The following is a 20,814-nucleotide window of genomic DNA, read 5'->3' as shown; positions in this document are numbered from 1 at the left end:
ACTGTTCGTATTGCCAAAGGTGCGATAAAAACAAAAAATTGCAGGTAGTCACACTAATATTTTTCTAGTTAGCGCCGGTGGAGTGTTGCAAAAACCTCCACGAGGAATAAAATTTCCTTCACGTGGAATTAAGATTACCAGATAATGTAAATGTAACGTCATATGTAATTTAGCTTGTTTATTACGCTAATAATTGCTGCCTTGAGATATTTCCTTCTTTCAAACATGAGCAATTATTTAGCATTCTGATGTTGGTTAAATACTTTATCGTTTAGAATCATTGCTTCAGATCACCCAAAACGGCGCGCTCAGATTTTCTGTTTTTGGACTCACAATCTCATTCCCAAGCAATCCTTTTTGAACATTGAGCTGTTCACGCACAATTCTAGATGAGCGCAACGCTCACGAAAAAAAAGCGATGACACACACAAGGAAACTACTTTGTTAGTATTTGGTTTCGTATTTTTCTTCTACACTTTACATTACCCATCCACCACAAGAAATCTCATCATCATTGCTGCTGCATTGCATTTTGTTTTGTTTCATTCTTTTCTCAGCTGCTATAAATAGCTCGTGCCCTGAAACTTCTAGTAAAAAAATCCTGATATCAGTTTCTAAATTAGAACCGACAAACTTCTATTCGGTAAAAACACCTCTTTACGACCCGTACCATGACGACACACTGGTACAGTAGTAAAATGGCATAAATAAGCTTCACACTACCCGGTAAAAAATGCGGACGAACATGGTCAGGCGATTTAAACAGTTTGACATTTGACTCAACTCGCCAGTGCTAATTGCCCCTAGGAACAAATGCAATTTGCGAATGCGATTTAAAGGCAATTTCAATACTTAGACAAATTTTCTGGCGGCTGAAATGGACTTGGTTGCTTTTCGCGTTTTTCCAACATGGCTTAAGCTGAAAATTGTTTTTTTAACAATTGGCGCAATCTCGCTTGTATTTTGTTTGTCTAGTGCACTTCATTTAGCCAACGAATGTGGGAAATTGTGGAATCGTGTGTAAGTATAGAGGAACAAGATCTCTGACATAAAGTTTTAATGAAAGTCAGATTGTGGTAAATTTTGATGTGCAATACCAATTTCACCATTGATTCTTCCTTAATTTGGTGGTGATTACCTAGTATACTGATAAGTTTATGTGAGTTGATAATGAATCCTGAAATAAGTATTATTTGTAATTTTCATATTAGGCAATTAAGGACGATTAAAAGGCGCGTTCCCTGGGCGATTTGGAGGCGATTTAAGGGCGGGTAGAGCGGCAAAAAAATGACGGATTGCCCAAATGTTACAATTGAAATAGCCCCCTAATTGCCAGCAATTTGCTGGCAAATTGAATGGCAATTAGCGCATCCGAGTTGGCAAATAGCCCCCCGTTAGCCAGCAATTTGCCCTTTTTGACTGGGTAATGATGAGTGAGATAATATCGTTTGCCTCCCCGCCGCAGCGTCGGTATTTCAGAATCGTCATTGACGCATTTTGCTTTGTACCATTTTCCCGCTGTTATTAATACTTCGTTTGGATGAATGTGTTTTTTATCAGTTTATCAGGAGTATTTTAGGTTAAAAAAATGGGGACGTTGCACAAAAAAGGATTAACTTGTATTTGCCATGGTTCGTCTGTTAGAGCCCATCAAACGGATTTTCATTAAATCAATACCGCAAAAGTTACTTGATTCAAAAAAATTTTCTAAGAAACACCCTAACCTTTGATTTTAAATTTGTTGTGAAATTAAAAGTATGACATGTAGAGCTTACATGTCTTCAACAAACTTTTCCAAAATTTATCGTTCTACAATTTCACTGAAGGGCGTTTGGCTCTAAGTAAATTTTTTGATCTCAGTGAAATTGGAACCACCCTAGCTGTTGTTTTAACGACAACTTCTCTAAAGACTTAATAAGGCCCTGTTATTTAGTTTTAGTAAAATCTCTAAATTATTTCTGCTAAATTTGTATTTTGGACCACTGTGCATTGGCTCTAATAACAGAGTAAACGTTTGGGCACTTGATTTGTGGTTTCCTTTCGATAAATCACGAGTATTTCATCATTTTGAGGCTATTTTTATACTATATTGGTTCTGGTTAACTACGTTGCAAAGACAATGATACCAATCTATATGAATTCCTTCGATCATAGTCCAAGTAATTAACAAAGTAGGTTTATTATTAAATTTAAATTTTCAGTGTTCGTGGTATGTTCCTTAAACGTGCGTAAACGAATTAAAAGAAATCTTTTCGTCGGCTATAAGAAATTGAAAGTTTAATATCTCTAAAAACTCCAAGAGAATGAATTCACATTCATACGCAGTATATGATTCCGTAGAATGTGATTAATTTACAGCATAATCAGCGAAACTATTCCATTTTTCAGTTGTTGAAGATTAGTATATACTTACGCACTGACAAATCAATAATAACCCATTCTGTAGTGGATGGTGCTGATTTCTCCAGTCCCTTGAATCTCATATACAAGCGCACAATACAGGGCATTGTCCTTCCGGGCCTTTACCTGTAAGCATATCCAAAAAAAAATTATATTGATACACATCTTCGGACTTTTTGTACATTTCCGTCGTCGAGTGGCAATAATGCTTATGCCACGCGGAACGCTCGAACCCAGAGCACTCATATGTCACACTTCCGTTAAACGTCTGCTTCCTATATTTATTTACGAATTAGCCCCAAATCCGTACGGTTGAAGATCATCACTCATATAGTTTCCGTTGTGTCGCCATCCAAGCAAACCATATTCAAACGTCTAAACAACCTCCCAGCGGAGCAAACATTCCGACCAAAACAAAGACCCGCATTATCTCTAAATCAGCAAAAACATTCCATCCCGTCTGCCAAATCCGCGCCCAACGGAGTGAGAACGAGCTTCGAAAAATTTTCCGTGTGGTTATTGACCGCACCTCCGCGATATATTAGGCCGGGCGAGTACACGCGAACCGTGACCTTGATCTTGGGAAAGTACCCACCCCGTAGTCGCTTGTGTGTGTATGCGAGTGTTCTTCCGTGTGTTTGTATTGCCGCGGGGCACCTGCTCCTACCGACCGACAGCACCGGTTTCTAGATCAAATCCCGTTTAGCGGTGGGTCGGTCGGACTTGCGGATCACTTGCCAAACTCAGCTGAGAGAATCGGATCGGCAGACCAGGGGCGAAGATCGCGAACCCGATCTTGCGCGTTGTACAAAAAGACGCTCGCCACGCGTCGCGATTCAGTTGATTCGAGAAACCCACGCCGAAATAATAGACTGTAGCTACGGGTGAAGCGGTACTAAAAGTGAGCGGGACGAATATTGAGTGGATTGCGCTGGTGAGAGACTCGACAGGTTTGCCAATTGCGTACCAATATTTTACGCGATTTGTGCGGGTTTTCTGTTTTGATTCAACTTTTCGAGCTCAGTTTGAAGTAAAAGTCGAAGCGGATAAGGCATTGGCGGAATTTCGGCAGGAGCAAGTGTGTTATTTTTTTGTTTTATAATTTTGCGGTGCTAAGATTTACCTTTTCAAAAAGACAGTTGCAGCAATCAGAGTGATGTTTCGCGGTCCGTCTATAATGGATCTGCTGGTCGGCGGTCACTATAAGGAAGAACAGGACAAAACCAAGGGCCAAGTGTCGCGTATGATTTCGGAAGACTCATTTCACTGTTACAATCGGGGCAGCTGTCGCAAAGACTCATCCGACGCTAGTGACCTGGTCGTTGATCAAGAACAGTGCGATAGTGTCGATGGGTGGTACGAGGATGGGGAGGAAGAAGTGGATTTAAGTCAGTTTGAAAACGAAAAACAAACACGAGACTATTTTCGCAAAAGGATTGCGATTTTCGAAGCATCGATGAAGACGCCGGTGGCCGCTAATCGTCGACTGGCGGCACGCAAGATTGAGATGGAGGGCGGATTTGGCGGCGAGTGGGAGATGGAAACTGAGTGTATCCCGCCGAGGCAGTTGCTGATGTACTTGGTCAGGTAATTATGGCTATTTTTGAGCAGTTAGCCTAGCTCATTGTTTTGTGTAATTACTGCGAATGGGAATTCTGTTAGGTAACCCATATAGGTGTAGGTCAGGAGTCAACGGTGGCTCATCTTTTCGTGTGGTGAACTGATGATAGGTTTGCAAGTTTTATGAGAGGCGTTCCGATACTCGAAGAAAATCCGATTGTTTATTTGTAACGTTCAAATGCGATACCTTCCCAAGGACTATCGTTGCGTGCCTTTGATCTATATATTGTGTCTTAAAAGTAATTATCTGAAACGAGTAAAAAATAACCCCAATGATGAAAACCTCAAAGCTCTTCTGCAACACATAACTATAAAAGTTAATGTAATGAAAAAGCGGTGCAAAAAGGCCTACTTTGAAAACCTTCTATCCAACACAACTCATTCAAAACTTTGGAAAAATATTAATACCATTTTTGGTCGTTCAAAGTCGGATGTTCCCATCAGCCTAATTTCCAATGATATCAGAGTCACTGAGACTAAAGAAGTATGTAATGTTTTCAACGAATATTTCTCTAGTATTGGCAAAAAATTGTCTGACAATATTCCCACGAGTCCCAACTCAAATCCTATTACAAATATACAACACGTCCAAGAAACAATCTTCTTGCGTCCTGCAACCATAAACGAAGTGATCCTTTTGATTAAAGGCCTCGAAAAAAATAACAGTTGTGGTCCTGATAAGATCCCCGCTAGTGTTCTTAAGAATAACTGTACCACTTTTGCAAATATCCTAACCAAAGCTTTTAATTTAATAATCCAAACCGGCAGGTACCCAGACTGTTTAAAAATAGCCCGAGTAATTCCAATTTTCAAAGCTGGTGATCCAAACCAACCTTCCAACTATAGACCAATTTCAACATTGTGCGTTTTCAATAAAATTCTTGAGAAATTGCTCATCACTCGACTACTCGAGTTTTTGAACAAACACAACATAATTTACAACTACCAGTATGGGTTCAGACAGGGCTGCAGCACTTTAATTGCAATGACCGAACTAATTGACTCCATCATTAGTCAAATTGATAGCAAAAGAATTGTTGGTGCCCTTTTTCTGGACCTAAAAAAAGCATTCGATACTCTGGATCACTCAATCCTGCTTAAGAAGTTAGAATGCTATGGTATCAGGGGATTAGCAAATCATATTATTCGTAGCTATCTGTCGCATAGGAACCAATTCGTATCTATTGGAGACTCGTGTAGCTCTTATAGACCAATAGAAATAGGAGTGCCCCAAGGCAGTAATATTGGGCCACTGTTATTTTTATTGTATATCAATGACCTAGGTAGACTCGGGTTAAAAGGGACTCCTCGTCTATTCGCGGATGACACCGCGTTGTTCTACCCGAACAACAACTGCCTGGATATTGTACGCGACATGGAATCGGATTTAAAAACACTAACGACGTATTTCAACGAAAACCTTCTTTCCTTGAACCTATCAAAAACTAAATATATGCTGTTTCGTTCATCTAGAAGAGCTATAGGCGTGCATCCAGACCCAAGAATGGGACAGTCTGTAATTCAAGAAACTAACTGCTTCAAATATTTAGGACTTCACTTAGACCCCACACTCTCCTGGATTGAGCATATAACATCTATAGAGAGAAAAGTTGCATCGTTATGTGGGGCTATGCGTAAAGTATGCTCTTTTGTTCCCCAGCATGTACTTCTAAAATTTTATTATGCGCACATCCACTCATTGATGAACTACCTTGTATCTGTGTGGGGCCGTGCCAGTATTTCGAATCTGAAAAAGCTACAAACGCTTCAAAACAGATGTCTTAAAATTATTTATAAAAAACCATTTATGTACCCTACTATTTTGTTATACAATAATAATGCCCATAACATTTTACCTTTGCTTGGGTTGACTAACTACCAAACAATAATGTACATCCACAATGCTTTGCATAATACTATTGCTCATAATAATCTAGAATTTACGACAGGAATTCGAGCTCACAGCACCAGACAAGCCAATCATTTATTATACTCCAGAGTATCCACGAACCTTGGTCAAAGACGCATTTCTTTCATCGGACCTAAGCTATTCAACCAGCTTCCTACGGATTTAAAGCAAATAACATGTCGCACTCGTTTCCAAGCAAAATTGAAACTAATTTTAAAAAATAAAATAGGAGAATTTTTAATATAAACTTCGTTCACCACCAATCGAGCTTATTCCTTTAGCTATAATTGGTTAACATTTTTTAAATAAAAACAATTGATAAATGCATTTTTTATAGCAATAAGTAATAAATAAATTTAAATTATTATGAGCTTCCTGCAAAGCTACGATGGGACCCTTAAAAGGATTCTTTTCCGCTGGGTACTCGCCGTAGCTTCTTGTCAAATTTTGTGTTTTGTCGGTCTCGTATTGTTTTTTTTTGTTCTCAGCGTTTCCGCGATTCGTAACTTTGTTTTGTTGTGCTGACCTTTTTTTTTGTACGCTGAGAACTGATGTGTCCACTACCAGGGGGCTCCGTTTGTGAGCTTTTTGGTGTGGGGGTAAGAGGCGGGCTATTAAAAAAAAAAAAAAAAAAAAAAAATCAACTTAATGAAAGGGAACTATCGAATTTAACTTTGAGAAGAAATTCTGGGTGAACCGTTAGCCAGTGAGTAGATATCACTTCAGTAGACGTTCCGTGCTATTATCTATCAACAGATGTGCTCAATGAGGAACAATTCGTCCGTTATTTTCTCAAACTGTGTTTTGATAGTTGGTTTTAGGACCTTATCATTTATTACACGAGAGTTGTCGAAAAAAAAGTCAAGTATTTACGATTTAATTTCCGTTATACGAAAAATTTGGGATTTTTTTATTATTCCAAGAGCCAATCTGATATACCAATTTCAAATCCTGATCCTTTTTGGAAATCCCATTGGTGACAAAAATACAAACTTTGCGTCCTGATTGTATTAACCTCCGGCCTTAACTACTTGTTCAACATGCTGTTTACCACCTTTTGCAATCGAACTTTAATCACATCGCCGTGGACTTGGGCTTCCCCATTTGTCTGTAGGCTGGTAGGTAGAGCAATCAAGTGTCGGGTGAGTAAGCAGAACTACTACTATCATTCATGCTAATTTACGATCAGCAAACCTAATGCCAAAAAAACAAAATGGTTTGGACGTCATATCGTACGAAAGAAACGGCGCAAGATTTACTGAACTATAGCCTAATTGAATGGTTTGTTGGCTTCTGGGCAGATAAAAAAGGAGGGAATGAGTAATCAGCCTTAGCGATTACTAGTAATCGAACGATTACTGTACGTTGGAATGACTCATAAGGGAAGGATTGTTTTTTCGGTCATCAGTTTAGAATTCGCATTTTTAGTTGAAATTTTATCCAAAGATATATTTGCTGAGGTCTACTGACAATTATATCACCATCATTAGACGATGGTTGTTAACAACCGGCAGGTTAAAGTTATATCTTAGTGTGCCAATGGGGAAAATATTTTGAATTAAATTGATTTATACAAAGGGGTAGCTTGGAAAAGTACCCATACAAAATTTTAGTTTTATCGAACATTATTAGGGGTGCCGCAAAATTGTAGTTTCGATAACTTTCTCCATTGAAAAATCAGCAGGGTTATGCAAGGCATTGGAATTTTCGAAATATCGATTGAGCTCGCGTTGGGACTTTTTCGAGGTGGTAAAGCTTCTGCATAGTAATCGTTTTGAAATTTTATGATGAACATTTATTATTGGAAGGGGGTTGGTAAATTGAAATGGTTCATAATAAAGTGTCCGTTATTTGGGATTAAGTTCATAAAAAAGTTCTCTTCACATTCTTATAGAATTTCCTTTTGTAAAAGCAAAATTGAATGATTATATAACTTAAAACTATTCTGTATCAAATAGGTAGGTAAGTATGCTTATATTTATTTATCCATGTTTCAGGCTTTCCAAGAATTTTCTGGAGTGAAGATCTAAAGATCTACAAGCGTACCCAGTTATCTTTCGGTCGTATATGAATGCGATACATACTCAGGGAGTGTCATCAGGTTTCCTTACTGCTCTCGATATTAGCTCATTTTCTCTTTTGCAAGCACTTAAACGCAGTAAGGCTGTTTACTAGATCCCACCGAAAGCGAGAGAACACGCTCTCCAGAATCAAGAGATTTTTTTTGTGTTCACGCATATCTCTCTGCCACACAGGGGGGATGCGAAAGTATTTATTCTCGCCCAATTCAAGAGGGAGTGTTCCTCATCAGATGCTCAGTTACAGAAAGAGCATGCTTGAAAAAAAAATTCCAATAAAATAAGATGGTTTCGAAAACAACAGAATGGCAATATTTTATATCAAATAAGAGCTTTATTTAGGCTTTGCATATTCAAACCAGCCATTTATATGTACACACTAAGCCAACAAAAAGTTGTTCAGTAGTTTCATTTGACGATTTGTACAGTAATATTTAACGGAAATCCGCAATTGATTTAAAAAATTGCAAAAGCGTATTCATTTTTCAGCGACTTCGGTAGATTTCCGAATAATTTGCTACTAAAACCTGGAATATTTTTTAATTGAATTTATTATTACTTTTGCTTTTTTCGGTAAATTATCCACCATTCAGTAAAAAAACTAACTTGTTCGGCAAAACACGTACAACAAACCATCTGTCAAATCGCCTTTTTCGGAGAAAAACATTAACATGACGTGTTTGCACATTGCGAATACTTCTTAGTCTTTCGTAAAACCAAGGAAGTGTAGATTCAATCGCGAAAAAGTGAAAATAATTCGGCTTTATTGTTAATTATTGAAGATTTTTGCGAAGAAGCAATTTTTTTGATATTGAGAATATTTTGTGTTCAGAAATTCCGGGCTAAAATTCGTAATCAAATTCAGGAAATGTAAGATTACTTTCGTTCGAATTTTAATTTTCTGTACAACCTTTAAAAGCTGCTAAATTAATTCCCACTACCAATTTGTCAAATTTAATGATCAAATTACTGAACAAGTCAGAACAACTCATTGAAGAATTGAGAACAACATTGAGAATGATTTGAAGACAACGTTGATTTTATTATGGCAAAGATTGGATTAAGGCGGAAAATGGCAAAATACTGGTGTTTAAACGCAACGAAAACTTAATTCGAGGGCCCTAATTTTCACCCTGCTATTTACGGCAATGAGATGAAGAAAGATGGCAGACGCTGCTTTAACCAAATGCTTCAAATGAGTAGGGTTATAATATAATTAGGATGAAAGTAGTCTCAACATCGTATCAGTCTAATAGGCATTTAAGTGGATACCTCACAGTAGAATTTTTAAATGTCGAATTTATATTTATTAGTCTAAAATGTGTTTTAGGATGTTAAAAATTATATCCCAAAAAATGGAAGACGAATACGATATATAAATGTTCAAATTATCATTTCTTCCGCAACGCCTTCTGTGTAAGCCTCAAACCCACTTTTTTGAGTTGGCCGGATGGATATACAAGTCGAACAAATGGCTTTGAATTGTTTTGAAATTTTCACAGCATATTCAAAATTGATTTCTCCAGCAACGTATGTAGGATTTTAATTTCTTTTTGCTTAATTTTTGTTAAATTAACAATTTGTTTCGATTTTAATGGTATTTTCGGCGTTTTTTCACTTAATAGTGCACCATGTCGCGAAAAAGCAAAAAAAAATCGAGAAAAAAATCCTACGTAAGTCGCTTACCACTGTCATAAGGAATCAGTAAACCTATTTTTTGGCTCTACCTAATAAACTGGCATGGGGGGAAATGCTGCACAGTTACCATCTTGTGTTGAAATTACTAGAAAAAAATATTTTTTCTGAGGTTATAAATTCTTTTTAACAACATTTCAACACTTCCCTTTATTGTGCAAAGAAAAAAATTCCGAAATTTACCCATTTTTTTAGCTCTACAGTGGTGTAACCCCTTAATGTTTTTCTGCGATTTTGAACTGGAAGCTGCCAACTCAAACATCTTTATTATTCCCAGAAGGTAAAAATGGATACTTGTCATGAAAGCCGAACACTGATGAGGAGCGAACTAAATTTGGTTCCCTTGTGGGTAAAGAGGAAACTCTGAGCAATTCATCTCCGTTGCTTCACCAGACTATAATGAGGTAAAAGCAGAACATCTAATGAAGGTTTTCTTTGTTACAAGCAAGAGGATTCAGTAATGAGAGCATGTTGTTTCTCTCTGCTCTCCTAGTTACTGGGCAAAAAATGCGCACCAAAATAAAACTCATGTTATATGCGGGTAAAATATTTCTCTATCTCTTCGTTGCAAAGATGAGTAAAATGAAGCCTGAGTGTCATAATAAAAAGTTCCAAGAGGTGTTGCGTCCAACAGATGTTTACAGTCATCCAAGAACGTTTTGGAATACAGAACTTAAGATCTATAAGCGTAATAAGCAATATCTTCATGATTTTGTTCTCTCTATGTTCTTTAAGGTTCATAACATAACGCTCTATATAGAATGAAGTTCAACGGACGTCACAGGTCAATTAAGGTCTTCTTTGAGTATAGGTCTAAAGATCTACAATGTAAATTCTACATGCATAACAACTGTAAAAAACAGAAGATAAAATAAAGCGATCAGAATGCAAGTGAAGTGAATTAAGATATTCTCGCAACTTGCTTCACGAGTACGGACTCGGATCGTAGTACCCATACACGACGGACACGAATACGTTTTTTTTGCTCACTTCAAATTTTTAAAAGATTCGAGAGGTTCCAAAATTATTGCTAGTATTTTAAAGACTTTAATTATACTTAAAAAGATTTTAAGATCAACGTTTGTTTTAATTATGATAAGAGGAGGTGTAATGAATTTCTGAAACTTTTTAAAACCAGTACATCCCGGTCAAAAAAAAAATGCGGACGAACATGGTTGGGCGATTTAAGCAGTTTGACGTTTAACTCAACTCGCCTGTGCTAATTGCCCCTAGAAACAAATGCAATTTGCGAATGCGATTTAAAGGCAATTTCAACACTTAGAGAAATTTTCTGGCGGCTGAAATGGACTTGGTTGTTTTTTTGCGTTTTTCAAACATGGCGGTTCATGTTTGGCTTAAGTGTAAAATTGTTTTTTTAAACAATTGGCGTGTTCTCGCTTGTATTTTGTTTGTCTAGCGCACTTCATTTAGCCATCGAATGTGGGAAATGGTGGAATCGTGTGTTAGTATAGTGGAACAAAATCTCTGACCTAAAGTCTAAATGAAAGTCAGATTGTGGTAAGTTTTGGTGTGCAATACGAATTTCACCATCGATTCTTCCTATAGTTTGGCGGTGATTACCTAGTGTACTGATAAATTTATGTGGGTAGATAATGAATCCGAAAATAATTATTATTTTTAATTTTCATATCAGGCAATTAAGGGCGATTAAATGGCGCGTTCCCTGAGCGATTTGGCGGCGATTTAAGGCCGGGTAGAGCGGCAATAAAATGACGGCGGCGAATCGCCCAAATGTTGCATTTCAAATAGCCCCCTAATTGCCAGCAAATTGTAAGGCAATTAGCGCATCCGCTAGCCAGCAACTTGCTTTTTTTGACTGGGATGTTATGCGCGATGAAAATCATCAGTTTTAGTGATAGGCAACTTGAATTTCCCATCGAACATGTTTTATTTGTGTCGAGGAATGTAAGAGACGATGGTGTAAAGCAAGTATGATTGTCCCAAATTTTAAAAGTAATCGTGCAATCGATATTGGTTTCCTATTGACGTGTTAGTGATTTGTACATTTTTTTAATGTAGAATGCAATATACGCACTAACCCAGTGCACGTGCTATTAGAAGATGCCAAGCTACCACACGGAGTGTACTAGAGTGTCGGGCTCTCATGGTGACACCATGACTAGGTAATACCAACTAAGCTCCATTGGGCACCGCCATTGTTCCCCCCAGGGACAACCTCTTGGTATTACTTCTGGGGGGATGGCTGTACTTGATGTACTCACTTACTCTCGCTCACGCGTTCATACATCCTGTATGAGGCTTACTTGGGCGCTCTCTCTGTCACACCTGGATTCACTCTCTAACACTACACGTGAGGCTTACTTTTGTGCTCACCTCTATCACGCCGTGCTAGGCTTACTTGTATGCTCACCTTTTTCATACTTTGCTAGGCTTACTTTTGTGCTCGCCTCTAACATGTGAGGCTGACTTGGATGCTCACCCTATCACCTGATTCACTCTCGATCATACCACTTTATTACACCCCTGTCGTTCCCCCTGGCATCCCATGTGGGACATTTTTCTTGGGCCCCACTTCTGACATGCCATGTGAGGCTTACTTGGGTGCTCACCGTTTTCATACCTTGTGAGGGTGACTTTTGTGCTCACCTCTAGCATACCATGTGAGGCTGACTTTTGTGCTCACCCTTAACATACCGTGTGAGACTGACTTGGATGCTCACCCTTTCGCTCCTCTACCACGCCACGAGGCATCGCTAGCTAAGTCCCAACATACTACGCTACGACCCTCCCATCTTGGCTTGAGGCAGTCCACATATACGCCTGTAGGGTGTCCCAAAATGACATCATGTTAAAAAAGTCATCGGGCTCGCTTCTTAAATGAAAGGCTAGGGTATCAGGACCACTTTCTTCTACGGAGTGAATTTGCTAAAACGCTCCCTACTGGTGGCGAATTTTGATTTTTCGAAAAATGGGCCGATTTTGGGTAAAATTTCAAATTTATGCTTGTTGAAGTGCTTCTGAACTGTCTTAGATTTTTTCAGCATTTTTTTTTTTTTTTTTTGAGATCAAAATGGAGAAGTTTAGTTAGTTAGTTAGTACAAATTTTTAAGTATAAGAGCGGCTGAGCCATTGAAACTTAGCAAAAAGTGTAATATTTGGTGTTTTTCATTAGTTTTTCTTCAAAACTGGGTATCTACAAATTTTTAAAAGTATAGAGAACACATAAAATAGTTGAGCCAAATAAAGGGGCGTAATTTTGTTGAAGAAAGTGTATAGCCACGGTAAAAGGGGTATGAGTTATGTAAGTTTTTGTTATATAACCTTCGACATTTTTAGCAATTCATCAAAAATAATAATGTGCCAAAAAATAAAACAATTCAAATGTGCACATATTGTTTTTTTTTATAAAATAGAAGGAAAATGATTTAAAACGGTGCTTTCTGTTTGTCTTTAGTTCGTCAGGATCGTGTTTGATGAGAATTTGATGATTTTTTTTACCATCAATTATAAAAATAATGATAACTTTACTAATGATGCCAAGTCTCTATTTATTTTTAGCAAAGTTTATTCTCCATAATTACTTCTTGGAGGCTTATTCACCAAAATTATTGTACTAGAAGATGAGCTGTATTCTGTCGTAAAACTTTTTCGAAAATACAAAGCCTTCAAAATTGACTATTTCGGAAATGTGTGATCTAAAACGTAAGGACATTCACCCCCCCCCCCCCCCCCCAATCTGCATTTTTCTTCACTCTAATGTACCTAACATGGGAATGAGACTTTATATACAAAATCTGAATGCGTTAATCAATTCGGCATACAGATATACGCCTTAACTTGCCACTAACTCGACATATTTGTTTAATTTTCATGATTTTCAACCCCACTAGGTGGTTATTAATATACTAATCAATTTTACAAAAATCGTCAAATGCTCATAAAAACCGATTCTGATGTACTAGAGACAAGAAGAAAACGCCATTTTTTATTATTTTCCTCCTATTTAACGAAAAACAAAATGCGGACTAAGCACACTGAAATTGTTTTATTTTGTAGAACAGTGTTATTTTTGTGAATAGCATAAAATGTCAAAAGGTTATCTTGCGAAAACTTATATAACTCATACCCCTTTTACCGTGGCTATACACTTTCTTCAACAAAATTACGCCTCTTTATTCGGCTCAACTATTTCAAGTGTTCTCTATACTTTTAAAAATTTGTATATACCCAGTTTTGAAGAAAAACTAATGAAAAACACTAAAAATTACACTTTTTACGAAATTTCAAAGGCTCTGTCGCTCTTATAATCCACAATTTGTACTAACTAACTAACCAAACCTCTCCATTTTGATCTCCAGAAAAATAAAAAAATGCTGTAAAAAATCTAAGACAGTGCAGAAGCACTTCAACAAGCATAAATTTGATATTTTAACCAAAATCGACCCATTTTTCGAAAAATCAAAATTCGCCACCAGTAGGGAGCGTTTTAGCAAATTCACTCCGAAGAAGAAAGTGGTCTTGATACCCTAACCTTTCATTTAAGAAGTGAGCCCGATGATTTTTTTAACATGATGTCATTTTGAGACACCCTACTATACACTCACTCTCTGTGCCAAAAACCTCCCTCAGCATGAACAGTACATTCACTCACTTTTTTGCGCTCGGCCTTTTTCCGCTCCAACTAACCAATCACTAGTTAGTCGTGCCCGTCGCCTGTTGCTCGGTGCGCCAGATTCCCTGTAGCCTGCAGGCAATCTGGGTGGTTGCAGTCGAGACTGCGTTCCACTTCTCCACCGCTTGACACATCTGCTGAATAAGGGTATCAGGGGTTGTGTCCCAGCCGCAGACGTCAAGCATTACTCTTCTTTCGACGTCGAAACGAGGACATACAAACAGTATGTGTTCGGCAGTTTCGTTGATACCTGGGCAGTCAGGGCAGACGAGGACCTCCGCGTGCCCGAACCTGTGGAGGTACTGTCGGAAGCAGCCATGGCCTGACAGGAATTGTGTCAGATGGAAGTGAACTTCCCCATGGGGTCTGCCACCCAGCTCGATATGTTTGGTATCAGCCGGTGGGTCCACCTACCTTTCGAGGAGTTATTCCACTCACGCTGCCATCTGGCGACCGAAGCCACCCTGGTGCGCTCACGGGCTCCTCTATTTCCACGTAGCTCGAAGCTCTCCTGGCAGGATGCATCGTGTGATTCCGTGCGGTAAGCAGATATCACTCTGAGGCACATCACGCAATAGGTGCTCTCCAGTTTCCGTAGCTAACGGGTTACCCTCAGTGCTCGTGACCATGACGGGCCGCCGTACCTAAGGATAGATACGGCAACGCCTGCCAGTAGCCTACGTCTACTGGCACACACCTTTGAGCTCTTGGACATCATCCTCGATAATGCCGCAACAGCAGTCGACGCTCTCTTGCATGTATAGTCAACATGGCTGCCGAAGGTCAGCTTGTCGTCTGTAATGACTCCGAGAGACTTCAGACTCCGCTGTGAGGTGATCACGACTTCTCCCACATGGATAACTGCATGTTGTGCCGACTTGCGGTTGTTGACGATAACTACCTCCGTCTTATGCTGAGCGAGCTCCAGGGATTGACTCCCCATAGACCTGCAAGGTTACGTCATCGGCAAAGCTGACGATCTTGGCCCCAGGAGGGAACTTCAGTCTCAGAACCCCGTCATACATGATGTTCCATAATACCGGGCCTAGGATCGAGCCCTGCGGGACTCCGGCGGTAATAGGAACCCTTTTCTGACCGGCATCGGTCTCGGATAGCAGTACGCGGTTCTGGAAGTAACTTTCCAGGATCCGGTAGAGACCCACCGGTAGGCTAAGCCGGTTTAACGAGAGCGCGATGGCATCCCAGCTTGCGCTATTGAATGCATTCTTCACGACAAGTGTCTCTAACGCACAGTATCGAATGCCTCGCCTTTTTCGTTGGATCGCTATCTCGGCAGTCTTTATCACTGAGTTGATAGCGTCCACTGTGGACTTACCCTTCCGAGTGCCAAACTGGTTGCTTGACAGGCCGTCCGTGCCTTCTGAGTACAGGGTTAGCCTGTTGAGGATGATCCTCTCAAGCAATTTGCCAGTCGTATCGATCAGGCAGATTGGTCTGTATGCCGAAGGGTCGCCTGGCGGCTTCCCGGGCTTCGGCAACAGCACCAATTTCTACCTATTCCATCTATCGGGCAAGTGGCACTCGTCAAGACATCTCTGCATAGCTAGCCTGAACATGTTCGGGTTCGCTATGATCGCTGCCTTGAGAGCGCTGTTTGGAACTCCATCCGGCCCTGTTCATTGCTAAGGAATTAGCCACTGCGAGTACTTCTTCATTCGTCACCGGAGCCACCATTTCGGCCGCGCCCACACTGTCCCTTGGTGCAGGTGGCCAGGGGCTTGTGGCTCGAGACGGAAAGAGTACTTCGATAATCGTCGCCTTTGGTCTTGGCCATCACGATTTTGTAGGCGTCACCCCACGGATTCGCGTTGGCACTCTCACACATGTTGTCGAAACACGCTCTCTTGCTGCTTTTAATGGGCTTGTTAAGGGTCAATTTCGCAGCTCGAAACACTTCACGGCGGTTCTCTCTGGCATCTTCGGAGCGGGCTCTTTGCATCCTACGTCTAGCTCTGAGGCAGGCTGATCGTAGAGCTGCAATCTCGGCACTCCACCAGTATACCGGGCATCTGCCGTTTCTTGGCAGGGTTTTCCTCGGCATAGTGGCGTTGCCGGCATCCCCGCCTAGACTGTCGATGTTGGCCTCCAGTCTCAGGGCCGCGGTGAAAGCTTCGATGTCGAAGTGATTGGACTTCCGAGTACCTGACAGGGATCTCCCGCCCTCGGCTGCTGCACACCATAGTTGATCCTAAAGCGAATTGCTAAATGATCGCTATGGGTGTAGCCCTCGTCTACCATCCATTCCATGCCTGGAACCAGACCCGGGCTGGCAAATGTTACGTCAATCCATGCCTCCACCCCGTTTCTACGGAATGTGCTAGCGGAGCCATTATTGGCTAACAGAGCGTCGAGTTTCGAGAGCGCCTCCAGTAGCGCTTGGCCCCTGTTATTTGTGCAGCGGCTGCCCCACTCTACTGCCCAAGCGTTAAAGTCTCCCGCTATGACTACCAGTTTCCGGCCCACTAGGTCGGACGAGAGCCTGTCGATCATCTGGTTGAACTGTTCTATGGGCCACCTTGGTGGAGCGTAGCAGCTACAATAGAACACACCATTGATCTTGGCAATCGTAACACCCTCGGCGGAGGAGTGTATTACCTCTTGAACCGGGAACCGTTCCGTTGTACAGATTGCCGCTATCCCAGACCCGTCCGACACCCAATTGCCGTTGCCGGCAGGGATGTTTTACGGGTCGGATAGGAGGGCGACATCTGTCCTCGACTCCGAGACCGACTGCCACAACAGCTGTTGGGCAGCTGCACAATCGTTAAGATTTAGCTGTGTGAAGTTCACGGCTTCTTCTTATTGGCATCACCGAAGGGACACGAGGGTCCACCAATAGCATGGTTACGGGCTTGCTTCTTAGCAGTGCAGATAAGGCATTTATGCGCCTTAGTGCAGCCCCGCTCCTTATGCCCCTCCTCGCCGCAACGACGACATAGTTTGCTCCTGTCTGTACCCATACATTCGTACGATTTATGGCCGGACTCAAGGCACCGATAGCACCTATTCACTGAAGGCGGCTGGGGTATGCTAACTGGACATACTGACCAGCCGATCTTCAGTTTTCCTATCACGGTAACCATTTTTGCTTCCGCTTTCAGTAGCGCCCAGGTGAGATCATTAGTACGGAAATGAGATAGGCTACTTGCTTACCGGAGGGTCCCGCTCTCAAGTGCACAGAGGCCCGCTCAATTACTGCGCCACATTGTTCTTTGACAGCAGCGACGACGTCATCTGCGGTTGTGAACTCGTCCAGTTGCTTACACTGGAGAGTCATTTCTATCCCTAACGATCTCACCTGGGCGCCTTCACCCAGGACCTCTTGGGCCAAGGCCTTGTATACCGCACTAGATTGTGCAGTGATTTGTACATGTTCTTGCCAATGCGCCGTTTTGCGGAGGAGTTCGATTTTGAATGGGTTATTGGATATAGAGCTTTGCATGAATCTATTCTACTTCATTTTTTGTTAAATCTGAGCGTGTTCGTTATGGATTTTTTTTGTAGTGACTCTTTCAATAGCGACAAATTTAAAAAATACAACTTCCAGTGCTGGAGAATTCTTTCATCCACTTTTTTACAATTTTTCAACGAACCACCCACTTGCATTGAGCTACTATGGCTTTGCTCTACCAACAGAACCCTCGACTTTCGTTCGACATTGAACAGTTTGATATTTCAATGCCTGTCTTTCTATTTGCAAAGTGATCTTTGGAGGCCATTATGCGTTCATTATTTTCGTCAATACTAGAAAGTAATGACAAAAGTATTGAACACACAATGGAAAAAATTAGAGCCAGTAAAGACGCTTTAACCTAGGCTTATTAGCCAGGGCAAGGTGTAAATACCTCTGTCCCATCCCAAAGAACCAAATGAGTGACATTAACTTTTTTTTTGACAAGTTAGCAAATCAAACTGTTTTTCAAGTTTCTCGGACCAACTTTTAGGCAAACGAATGAAAATGAACTGACTTTTCATCCCACAAACCGCTCTCGCTACTCTCTCAGTGTGGAACCGGGTGAAGAACGACACACAATCAAAATAAAAATATTCATATCACTCTCTATTTCTGTTATTATACATCATAAACACTCGCCACCCGTGATGAACTCGTTCATCATACATATAATAGTTTAGGCAACTGCACCGAATACATAAAAAATCAACCTAAAGCAACATCGGCGAGGAACTTGATAACACACTTGACGACGGGTATTCACTAGTAAATACTAGAAGCAAATAAGAAGCAAAAAAGAAAATATGATGGTACCAAGATAGCGTTAACGGTGATGATCACAACATGGCACAGTAGGCGAGCAGACAAATGTTTCCCCGCCGCGAAAGAAGATATTCGCGCACAATAGAAAGTAGCGTGTATAAGATCCAACGGATAATCAGCAATATTTCTCGAGTACTTTTTCAAATGGACGTAAGTAACATTGAGAGCCTCTCTTTGTTTACTTTCTCTTTCGTTTATTACGACGTCATTACAACACTTTGTACTAATTTTCCAGTACATATCGAAAGCCGACGGTTTTTACTACAATATTATGCAAAGAGTAGAGTAGTAAATGTTGAAATGGCCGAGTAATGAACAGAAGAGAAAGACCTCAAAGAGAATCTCTCATTGTTACTTACGTCCATTTGAAAAAGTACTCGAGATTTGTTTTTATTTTTTTATATATTGTAAACATATCAAAGATTCATGGAGCCATTGAGCTACCGCTGTGAGCCGTGTTAAAAAAAATCCTATTGTTTCAATAGAAGTCAGGGTGGATTGGCAATATAATTTATTATCACTTCGTTCACACCGTTTACTGGTGTTTTTGAGAATCTCTTCCCAATCGCAAATATATTTGAATAAATAAATCAAATTAAAGGTGATCTAAATCCAGATATGATTGTGGCCAAAAGCTCGCCACAATTTCCAGATCACTGTTTCGGTTTTCGATCTTCAGATTCAATACCTACTTACAATGGATAATCGGATAATTACCATTTTACAGAATAGGCGTAGCACAATTGAAGCTCTGTCAGCTCGGAAGATTTGCTAGTCATTCATTGTACTACTTCCTGATAAGCCGCAAAAAGAAATTTCATCGAAAATAAACGCTCCCCCAAACCAACACACTCACTGGTAGTGCGCCGTATTTTTCCTATTCCTATTCGATAAAATTAAATCTACGCTTGACCACTTAACGCTGCAAGGCGGCCGTGCGGCATCACAAAACTCATTGAACGAGATCAACTCGCGTTCACCCGACGGCTAGGCAAGATCCAGACCTTGATCCCACCGTTCGGCTAATGATTTCTCCTAGTTATTATTGATACCGTAATGTGTAGTTGTTGTTTTATTTTTTCGATAGATCAAGCCGATTGTGATTGCCCGAGAACACCGAAGACTCCACCATGTTGAACGCCATACCATGTAAACCGGACCGGGTCGCGGTGACCGACTGACTCACCGCTCATTTGTTTTGTGCTAAACGTTTATGTCCGTAGTATGTAGTTGTTTTGTTTTCTATAGCCTCTCAGATCTCCGCTGAACTCGGCCATATACTTCCGCAATTCTAAATTATTTTGATTTCTCACACCCGTGTGGTTTGAGTGTTTTAGATCTATTATCACCGGTAGGTTATAAGGTAGAACTACTCAATTTTAAATTACCATTATCGATAAACTGCGTGGCAATTTTCTGAACCTATTCAATGATCAAATAATTACCCTCATTTCTTCCTGTACTTGTGCCTATTAAGTTATATGATTCAAATAACAAATCAGCAAATTCAATATGCAGGATGTTTTTTGGTTTGACCAAACGCCAATAGAATTTTTTTTTTGATTCCTAACCCAAGCAGTATAAGGAAAACAGTAAACACAGACAACATATGCAACAATACTAATTCACTAATCAATTCTGTATTAGTTTCTGATGCTTCCGACCCTATACGAACCTTAACGGTGAACCCCCGCGCAATCTCAAAAGGGCTAAACGAGTTCGTGACGCGACAACCGTTTTCAAACAGGTCGTTCTGTAGCCCCTTGAATAAAAACCCTTCAACGGTTTCGCTACACCCCTATAATACACGGCGTAACAAGTAACCGGCCGCGACAGCTTTGCATGGCGTTGCGGAGATTTACTGCGCTCTCCTCGCCGAAACGGAAGCAAATGTGAATAAAGTGAAAAATTTAAATTACAGTTATCGATGTCCTTGAGCACACCATTCATCGCGCCTGCCGCCCGCCGGCATCATTTGCACCACTTCGCACGACTACGACGTCACCGAAGCAAGCGTGGCAGTAGATGCGATGGAAGAGCTCGGAGGCGGCTGGTTTCGAAGATCGCAATTTTATGAACCAGAAGACGATTGCGCTTTAGAGTGAATTATGCACTCTTGCGTTGAAAATCGCAAACTCTTTCGTTACCGAATGAAAGAGGT

At 40.5% G+C, this 20,814-nt stretch overlaps 1 protein-coding gene across 4 annotated transcripts in view; it reads left to right on the top strand.

Moving 5' to 3' along the window:
• LOC131680124 (nocturnin) overlaps nt 1-20,814 on the top strand; it is a 94,643-nt gene that overhangs the window by 33,570 nt on the left and 40,259 nt on the right. Inside the window, exon 2 of one of the 4 annotated variants that reach the window (XM_058960845.1) lies at nt 3,540-3,987. The exons of 1 other annotated variant lie outside the window; for it this stretch is intronic. In XM_058960845.1, the coding sequence (XP_058816828.1) occupies nt 3,557-3,987 (431 nt within the window). In that variant the 5' untranslated portion in view covers nt 3,540-3,556. Of the gene's footprint in view, nt 1-3,517; nt 3,988-20,814 lie in introns of all 4 variants that reach the window. 2 more of the 4 variants (XM_058960844.1, XM_058960842.1) reach the window with 2 other exon arrangements.

This window comes from Topomyia yanbarensis, chromosome 2 (genome assembly GCF_030247195.1).
Source record: "Topomyia yanbarensis strain Yona2022 chromosome 2, ASM3024719v1, whole genome shotgun sequence".
Taxonomy (NCBI): domain Eukaryota; kingdom Metazoa; phylum Arthropoda; class Insecta; order Diptera; family Culicidae; genus Topomyia; species Topomyia yanbarensis.
The sequence above is the reverse complement of the archived record's forward strand: the minus strand, read 5'-3'. Positions and strand labels throughout refer to the sequence as shown.